The sequence below is a fragment of the Wolffia australiana genome, chromosome 7, assembly GCF_029677425.1.
Source record: "Wolffia australiana isolate 7733 chromosome 7, ASM2967742v1".
Lineage (NCBI taxonomy): Eukaryota > Viridiplantae > Streptophyta > Magnoliopsida > Alismatales > Araceae > Wolffia > Wolffia australiana.
The window spans coordinates 15,048,712-15,057,801 of record NC_135841.1 but is presented as its reverse complement, the minus strand read 5'-3'; the positions used below and the strand labels follow the sequence as shown (position 1 = coordinate 15,057,801).

The following is a 9,090-nucleotide window of genomic DNA, read 5'->3' as shown; positions in this document are numbered from 1 at the left end:
CACATGTAAAGTTACAGTCGTATCTTGCGCACACCAGCTATTATCCTAATTTTCTAAGTTATCTTGGGCACAACAGCTAATATACTTATATTTTAAGTTATCTTGATCCACTTTTGAGATCCTTAGGCATCTTGAGAAAGGAGAACCAGAGAAACACAAACAAGTCAATGAAACGAAAGAGAGGGAGAGAGAGAGAGAGAGAGAGAGAGAGAGAGGACAGACAAGTAGAGGGCTCAAATCTTGACTGGCCTGGAGGAGGAGGGCCCTCGGTCAAACGATAGAGTTGAGATGATTTGGACAGGTCAAGATGACGAGATAATCGGGCCAGATCGACCGTAGGGGCCTGTTGAACGCTATCTTGTCCCCCCCCTCTTCTTCTTCCTCACCACATCCGGGGAATTCTGACCTCTCCTCGCTTACGAAGCAACCTTGATTGCAACGACAGAGACCTCTCACAAAGATTTCGTTCCTCCGCCGTATGAAACAAGTTCAACTCGACGGCCGAAAGACGCCACCTTCGGTCCCAGAGCCCCACTACTCTTCCGAGAATGTCGAATCGGAAGTAGATTTCATTGACTAAACCGAATTAGCGCCACCGTAATTGCACACATTGAAGGCTTCAAGCCGGGAGAGAGAAGAAGAGCGAGGTTCGTCACTCGTTCCGTCGCTTGCCGTTGAAAGAAGAGGGAGATTTAAGTGGCGGGCAAGTTTCTTGGGATCCATCCAGAGCCCGGAGGGCAACGGAAAGTCGGAATCTTGCGTGCCCCCAGGCCAAAAATGTGATCTTAGGTTTGAACGGTCAAGCTCGAGCATGAAGGGCACGCCGGGTTTAATGGAGACGTGCGGCAGGAGACTTAGACTTGGAATAGACGGCGATCCCCATGACTGCAGTAGCTGCCTCTGCCAGCCGCCCCACTGGCGTGATCTGCAGCAAAATGGTAGCAAAATGCGGCAGTCAAATCGATAACTGATGGGTATCGAATAAACCGCGGAAACGGCGATCTCGTCGCGTAACGACGATACTGCTCTATTCCAGCAGACTCGCCCACCCCTATTCTCGCTTTCTCTCTCTAGCCGATGATGTAACACGGCCCCCCCGCCGGTCTACTAGCCTGCTTGTGTCGCAGTTATGCCTTCACGAGGAGAGAGGGCGCTGCACAGCGAGATGAATACCCCTCCATAGGGTTTTCGGCCTAAGGCGCTGCTGCTTCCAGCGCCGCCGCCGCGTTCGATCTTTCACGGGCTTCATCAATGTCACTCGTCTCTCAGTCCACTAGACGAATCATCTCTTCATTCTCTCTCTCTCTCTCTATCTCTATCAATATCTATCACGATACTTTCTCTCTCTCGCGTCTCGGGTTATTTATATCGGTCGCAATTCATGCTGCCATGGCGTGCTGGCAAGCGTCGTTCATGGGATTCAGAGAAAAAATGGCTGCAGGCCTTCTGCGGAGGGCGATATGATACCACCCCTCCTCGGCCGGAAAAGGAACAAGGAGAAGAAGAAGCTACGACCGGAGTCGGAAGTTCGATGCTGGGGCGAGAACGCAGCGCGATGGTGAATTGCTCCCGGAGCATCGCGGCCGTTGAATCCAGACCCGACGGCGAGGATAGCGCGGCGAGCATCCCGCACCTGTTCCGGTGCCCGATCAGCCTGGACCTGTTCACGGACCCGGTGACGCTGTCCACGGGGCAGACCTACGACCGGGCCAGCATCGAGCGGTGGCTCGCGGCCGGGAACCGGACCTGCCCGGTCACAATGCAGCCGCTGGCGGACCCCTCGCTCGTGCCGAACCACACCCTGCGCCACCTCATCGACCGCTGGCTCCTCGCCGGGGACCCGGCCGCGCTCAAGCTCACCCTCCTCTCGTCCCCGGCCGAGACGCTCCGCAAGATCCGGACCCTCGCCGCGGAATCCGACGGCGGGCCGTCGCGCCTCCGCCAGTCGGGCTTCCTCCCGCTGCTTCTACGGCTGCTGCAAGACGAGCCGGAGCTGGCGGAGCTTACGCTGGACTGCATCCTTAACGTGTGCCCGTCTCCGCGCGACGCGGCTCTGGGGGTGCTAAAGGAGCCGGCTTTTCTCTCTTCCGTGGTGAGCCTTCTCGAGGGGGGGAGCCTCAGGGTGAGAGCCGGCCTCTGCGCGCTGCTCGAGTCGGCTTCTTCGAACGAGGAGCTGGGGCTGGAGCTGGGGCGGGACCGGCGGCTCGTGGGGGGGCTCGTGGGGCTGCTCGGGGGGCGGTGCGGGGACGCGGCGGCGGGGGCGCTCGCCGGCCTCTGTCGAGCCGAGCCGAACCGGGTGCCGGCGGTCCGAGCCGGGGCCGTGGAGGGGTTGGTGGGCTATCTGAGCCAGCCGCGGCGGAAGAACGCGGCGAAGGCGCTGGCGACGCTGGAGCGGCTCGCGGCGACCGAGGCCGGCGCGGGGGCGGTGCTCAAGTGCGGGGGCGCGGTGCAGGTGTTGGTGCGGCGGGTGTTCCGGGTCTCGGCCGAGGACCACGGCGGGGAGCACGCGGTGGGGGCGCTGCTGAGCGTGTGCCGCGGCTCGGCGCAGGCGCGGCGGGAGGCGGTCAAGGCGCGGGCGCTGACTCAGCTTCTGCTCTTGTTGCAGAGCCAGTGCGGCGCCAAGGCCAAGAACCGGGCCCGGGACCTGCTCAAGCTGCTCAGTTCCTTCTGGGTCGACGACCCCACCTCCGCCTACGCAAATCTCCTCTGATATCACCTCCTCTTCTTGGAAATAGTTCTATCTTTTCTGGCTAGTACAGCAACCCAAATGCAGAGAGTCAGAGCCGAAATGCGGGGCTAGATGCTGAATAGATTGTTTTGATGGCAAAATTTTTCTTCCGGATTGTTCATCTGCCCGGTTTACCGTTCTTCTTCCCTGGTCTCTTCTTGCCTCTGCTGGGTTTGTTCTTCAGGTGAGCGATTCTCGCGGCTTTCTGCTGCCTTTGCTTGCGGATCTGATCCGGGGCTTTCAGCTCCGACGGCACGTTGGAGTTTGGCACCGACCAACGTTTTTCTCTGCCGTTGAACTGCCTCTTGTTCCCGGGCTTCCATCCGTCTCCTGTCGAAGCAGTCGCCATTTCCAGAATTTTAGAAAAAACTTCGAAAATGAGAGCACTGTTTAGCGATGTTTATGACGTGAGAATAAATATTAGGGTCCATACCTCTGACTCCAGACTCTGCATCGTTCTCGCCGCTTCTGTTGAATGAGATTTTCATGTGCGACCGCTGCTTCCACTTGTCATAAATACCTGTTTTGGTGGCCTTCACTCTCTGACCGCTTTCCGTCTTGACCTTCGTTTCATAATCCAGGCGTGCCGATAAAATCAGACAAAAATGAAAAGACCTCGTGGATGAATTTGGACTCAAGATCGGGTACCTTTCCGCTGGCTGTTACACGTTGCCCGTTATTTAGTTTGATGTATTTTTTGCTTTTCTGAAACGAAGATTCTGGTGTTAACATCAAACCGCTAAAAAAAGTAATAAAAAAATCAGGAAAGAAAATCTCCAAAGGCGATAATTCTGAGGATTAGTTGCCAAAGAAATTCAAGAAAATACCTTGTCCCAATGCATTCTGGCCTTTTGTTTCTGGATGCCAGACCTGTCGTCGGCGACTAGGTCAAGAACCGCTGAGTCCAATCTGTTTGACGCATTAAGATAATATTAATAAGGCATGCATCGCAGAAGGCAACAAGTCCGAGTAGTGTCAAGACAAAAAAGTCGGATAACATCACACGCAGAACCACTATCACACGACCAGACATGGTAGGACACCATTTCTGATCAATTTTGAATTTAATATGTTTTTACCCGCTCGATCCACTGCCCGCATCCTTCACGGACAATCCAGCTTCTGAGTGCTGAAATAAAATTAACTCTCATAACATATCACATGGAGACCAAAAAGCGAGAATCTCTAACAAAAAACGTCAAGTTCCGAGAAAATGTTTAAGATTAAAACGCAATATTACCACATTTTTCGGGATAGAACTAATGTAATACTCCTCATCCTTGAAGTCTTTTGCGTGCTGTCTCAGGATGTAACTTCCTGACAAAAATATTCAATAAAAAACTAAGTTAAATTTTTGACAGGATGACATTGAATGAAAGCTGCCGACCATGAAAATAATAGAAACCTTTTTGCTTCTTGCCTTTGAACAACGAGTCTTCTTGCGTATTTTCCTGGGAAAGAATGTATGAAGTCAAAACACAGGACAATTACTTACCCCCTTCCAGTATATCGGCAATTTTTTGTTGATAGGGAGAAAATATAGATAGGTGACTTCAACCAAAATGCCGAGTTCATTTGACAACTCCTTTGGCAGAATTAAGACATAAAAAGGAAATTTCGTAAGGAGACGAAAGTCCATTGCACTGGCACAAGGAGTCACGTCCAATAAATCCCGGGTTTGAAGAAATTTCAAGACGAATTATTTTTCGTCCTAATTCTGTCCGTCAGACTGATGCCATGCAACTTAGCATATGCAACTGAGAAGTTTTCGCCGGACCAAAAGAAACTGTTAAAATGTCGGTGATATTTTGGTCATTACTAACCGGCGGGAGCATATAAGTACTAGTCACGAGTATGAAAAGAAGGGGTGTCCAACTAGTCTTGAGTATGAAAAGAGGGGGGTGTCCACCTAGTCTTGCATCCCCTTATATCCCCTTAATCTATGAATCTCCTGGATCTTGTTCTTTTGATCTCCCTCTCGTGTCCTTTCTGCCCAACCGAATTGGGAGTATTTTTGCCATTCTGCCCTAACTATAACTTTCTTCAAACACTTGAAGGGCCCGTAAGGAGGGCAATGGAGGATTCAGTTGAATAGAGTCTGGAAGGTCCTCCCAGAGGAAAGATTTAGGCACCAATCCAAGCCTGTAATCATTTCTATCTTTATATTCTCTCTTCAACCGTTCTCTCTTTCCCCAGGATTTCCCTTCCTCGTGGATATTTATCAGAGGCCTCTGTAACTTACCAGCTTTTTTCCGGAAACAATACGGATATATGTGTAAAGAACGGAGCATTAATTTTGTGTTGGAACCCAAGGTCCGAGCAAGACCTGTTGCGGCGGATACAACTTCACCTTGAAGGGAAGGCGTAGGACTGGCACTTGTTGTAGAACAAGTGGCCATGCTTCAGGGGATGGAGGAACTTCGGAGCTGGAGAAGATTAGTTTTCCAAAAGACCGCCATCACAGTTGCCTTGCTGGAGAGAAGATACCACTGCAGTCCTCTCCGCCACCTCTGCTGCCACTACTGCTGCTGCCTCTGCTTCAGCAGTTGCATACACAGCACCTCTGCCCACAACATCCCCCAAATCCATCATGCTTTCCACCATCGTCACGTCAAAGGAATTGTGCCAGCTAGGGCTCGGCAATTTGATTTGACTAATAGAATATTTATTGGATTAGATCACCCGATTGATCAAGCGAAATTGCAAATTGAGGGGCCTGATGCGGATCAAGCACAATTAGCAATCAGCCCGATCAAACAATTGTCCAATTTCAATCCAGCCCAACGTATTGATAATAAATAGTCTTTGAATGGGCAATACGGCTGCAAGATCAGTCAAACTGATTGACAGGGCCCACCTAAAGTAATAAAAACACAAACCTAGTAAAAATCTGTTAATTTGTTGAACTTCCACGCGATGCCAAAAAATGCCACTCTTCCGGCAGTGCAGCAGAGATTGCAGCAGCACAGATGCTACGGCGGTGGTGGCATCAACCTCGGCGGAGATCCATGATGGCACCATGGGCATCTACCTTATGCACCCTCAAGTTTTCTATGAAGCTTGTCCCGTGGTATCATTTCAGGGGAAAATGAGGGGGAGGGTAATGTCACGGTCCCCAACCCTATCAAGCAAATTTTGATCATTTCGGCTAAATTATAATTCCCTTAAAATACTAGCAACCCCCCCACAAAAGAATGGTAGTCAAGGATTCAGAAGAATAGCTGCGGGAGGTCCACCCAGAAAGCAGTTCAGGCACCGATCTTTTATTCAACTGTTCTCCCTTTCCCCAAGATTTTTCTTACTTGATGGAGATTAATCAGATAATTACACCTGCCCATGGTATTATCGGAAGTTTGACGAGAATTTGGCAATCCTCACCTTGTTATTGTTCTAAGGTATTATTGGTTCAGACCTACAAAGAATAGCTGTTCTAAGATGTTAATGGTATTACTGTCCTATGGTTATCAGATCTACCAATAACTCCTTGAATCTCCAATTCAATACAGCATTTAAGAGACTACAAAGTCCAGCTTTTACTTCCCATCCAAGGAACTCTAGCTAAACTTAAACAACAGCATCAACTGATTTCAAAAATCTTCCACTTTCCAAAGCAAAAATTGTTCAAAACATAACAAATCATGCCAGAGGTCTTCGCATTTTCAAGTATAAAGACCGGAATTGTAGGTATAGTCCACATAATGCCTAATGGTGAGATAAACTAATGCAAGAAGGAATTTTCAGGGTTGTGTAGATCACAAAGAGAACGAAAGAGTAAAGCAAGCACCTGAGGAGCACACTGTTTTTGTTGCGCCGTATTAATCACACCTTCATGAATTTCTCTTTTCCTCTTCATCACTTCTAGCCACTGGCCAGGACCCTGTGGATTTCAGAGGTCAATCATAAAACTAAATGGAGTTCTGCGCCATAGTCATGTACTCAGAAAAAAGCCGGTGATTGATAATACCTAGAAATCAAACAAACAAAACAAGAACAATAAACTTACTCGTAGATTCTTAGATTTTGTTGCTTCAGCCTCAGCCTCCAAAATAGTTTGCTTCGGCCTATTGTAATTATTGTCCAGGCATGGAGTCAGCAAGGGTGGTGGAATAAGTAGAAGATTAAGATATAAATGCCATGAATGGTCTTGAAAATAAACGCAAAAAGCAAAGGCAAGACAGAACAAACCTGAAAGCTTTCAAACGCTCAGAAAAGGCAAGAGCTGATAGCTCATTGGATTCCAAGACATCTCTAAAAATAGGGTGCAGACCACCGGTGGGCAATTCCTTCGCCCGTCTTATCGATTCTCTTGAGGGCAAAGGTTTAGTCTTCGAATACAGACGGAACGCATTCGTACAAGTCTTTTTCAACAGAAACAACTCCGCCGACCCGTCGACAATTTCCCGAACTCTATCAGAAACAAGATCAATGATACTCTGTGGAAAACGCCCATAAACAGTTTCCCCATTAGCAAGAGCTTGATCGAACTTCGCCGAAACACTCTCCCTGTCTCGCAGAAGCTCCTCTTCAGTAGGAGCCGGCATAACAGGCTTTGAGAGGAACAAATGAAGGTCAAGTAGATAGGGCATGTCTTCTGAGGTCACAAAGGAGTAAGCCGTGCCGGTTCTTCCGGCACGCGCAGCTCTGCCTACTCTGTGCACGAAGATCTTCGGCTTGGGGGGGAAATCCCAATTCACAACATTATCAAGAAGAGGAATATCAATGCCTCTGGCAGCAATATCAGTCACAATCAACAGCATCGTCCTTCTCGATCTGAACCTCGAGAGATGAATTTTTCTTGCTTCTTGATCCATGTCTCCATAAGACACCGAGACATCCATTCCCTCTTCCCGAAAAAGAGTGCTCAAGAACTCGACATGGTGCTTGGTGGAGACGAATATCAAGCTCTGCTGATCAGCGGCGATATGCTCTCTCACCAAGTAAATAAGAGCCGCGAACTTCTCCTCTTGTCGCATTGTGAAGAAGGTTAACTTCAGATCGGGGCTGATTTTGGTTTCTACATCTAGACGCACAAGCTGAGGATCTCGAAGCCCGGCTTTCGCAAATTCGGCTAAGGCACTGGGCAGGGTCGCGCTGAAGAGTAATGTCTGACGGTTCTCACTAAGATGACTGAGAATACTGCGTAATTGCTCAGCAAAACCCATGCCAAAGAGACTGTCGGCTTCATCGAACACAACGTATTCCACTGTCTTCAGAGACATGCCTTCTACTTCAGCTAGATGGTGCATGAGACGGCCAGGAGTTGCAATTATAATGTCTGGACTTTGAGATAGCTCTTCAAATTGGCTCTCCATGCTGTCTCCACCGACTAACAGACTAGTGCGGAGATCTACAGAAATCAATAAATCACAAAAAAAAAAAATCGATTCTTTGAAGCAATGAAGGGTAAAACGAATCCGAAGATCAATGCAACGAAAAACAGCTTCTTCCAAAATTAAAAGGATTGGAATTAAAAGGTGAAATTAGAATTACCCGTGTGTTTGCCGAGCTCCGTGGTGAACTTTAGGGTTTGCAAGGCCAAATCACGGGTAGGGGAGAGGATTAGGGCTCTGACCCCAGCCTCGGGAGCATGGCGCTTGAGCTTCTCCAACATGGGCACGAGGAAAGCGGCCGTCTTCCCCGAGCCGGTCCGAGCCATCGCCACGACGTCGGCGCCGGACAAGATGAGAGGCATCGTCTTGCGCTGTATAGGCGTGGGCACGCGGTAGCCCTTGCGCTTGATTCCGCGGAAGATCTCAGGGCTGAGGCCGAGGGATTCGAAGCCCCCGGACTTCGATTTCTTCATCTCCTTCTTCTTTCTCTTCAATTCGCCCTTGGAGCTCACCCCCACCATCGCTTCTTCCTCTGCTCGCTCCCTCCTTCCCGCAGAGCCGAACTTCCTCTTCCTCATCGGCGGACCATGTCGCTTCTCTCCGCCTGCTGCGACGGCCATTGGAACAAGGCGAGAGAAGAGCTCCGCGACCGCGCTCCGGTTTTGTAGTTTACGCCAGACCCTAACGGAAACGAGTCGGACCTGACTCGGCATTCAAACTCGGGGTCGACTCGCTCCGTCGACCCATTTTAATGGCAATTTCGTAAATTGTGATGCAATCGGGGACTCGTTGGTCCTTAAAGTTTCTGCCCTTTTTTCAAGATATTTTTGCCACGTCATTTTTGTAATGCAAGATATCTTTTTTGGATTCGAGGACTGGCTTCAATAGTGTTAAAATGAAGAATTGTATCTTGGATTTCCGGGGATGATGTCCTTCATAATTATCCTTCATTCGACCATAGATGAGTCTAGGTCAGTGTCGCACGATCAAATTCCGACCTAGGAACAATGCTCCAATGTGGAGTGTGTTGGC

The 9,090-nt window shown here is 49.4% G+C and overlaps 2 protein-coding genes across 3 annotated transcripts; one reads left to right on the top strand and one right to left on the bottom strand.

Annotated features, from left to right (window-relative positions):
• Positions 1–420: 420 nt before the first annotated feature.
• On the top strand, positions 421–2,838 carry LOC144706026 (U-box domain-containing protein 26-like). The gene has a single exon (XM_078578902.1). It carries the CDS (start codon positions 1,382–1,384, stop codon positions 2,708–2,710), a length of 1,329 nt encoding a protein of 442 aa, XP_078435028.1. The 5' UTR covers positions 421–1,381; the 3' UTR covers positions 2,711–2,838.
• On the bottom strand, positions 2,711–8,700 carry LOC144705969 (putative DEAD-box ATP-dependent RNA helicase 29). Of its 2 annotated transcripts, none has more exons than XM_078578847.1 (11): positions 8,219–8,700; positions 6,914–8,075; positions 6,732–6,789; positions 6,513–6,605; positions 4,149–4,179; positions 3,969–4,045; positions 3,808–3,857; positions 3,556–3,637; positions 3,377–3,433; positions 3,162–3,291; positions 2,711–3,058 (listed from the first exon to the last, which is right to left on the bottom strand). In XM_078578847.1, exons 1-11 carry the CDS (start codon positions 8,676–8,678, stop codon positions 2,847–2,849), a joined length of 2,412 nt encoding a protein of 803 aa, XP_078434973.1. In that variant the 5' UTR covers positions 8,679–8,700; the 3' UTR covers positions 2,711–2,846. The 2 variants fall into 2 exon arrangements, with proteins under 2 accessions (XP_078434973.1, XP_078434972.1); XM_078578846.1 differs by having other exon boundaries at positions 4,134–4,179; positions 8,219–8,699.
• Between the last annotated feature and the right edge of the window lie 390 nt (positions 8,701–9,090).

Coding starts and splice junctions, on each gene's coding strand:
- LOC144706026 (XM_078578902.1), top strand. CDS start 1,382: ATGCTGCCATGGCGTGCTGGCAAGCGTCGTTCATGGGATTCAGAGAAA.
- LOC144705969 (XM_078578846.1), bottom strand. CDS start 8,678: ATGGCCGTCGCAGCAGGCGGAGAGAAGCGACATGGTCCGCCGATGAGG. Junction 3,638..3,807: donor GCGGGCAGTGGATCGAGCGG/GTAAAAACATAT, acceptor TGCGTCAAACAG/ATTGGACTCAGCGGTTCTTG. Junction 3,292..3,376: donor GTGTAACAGCCAGCGGAAAG/GTACCCGATCTT, acceptor TATGAAACGAAG/GTCAAGACGGAAAGCGGTCA.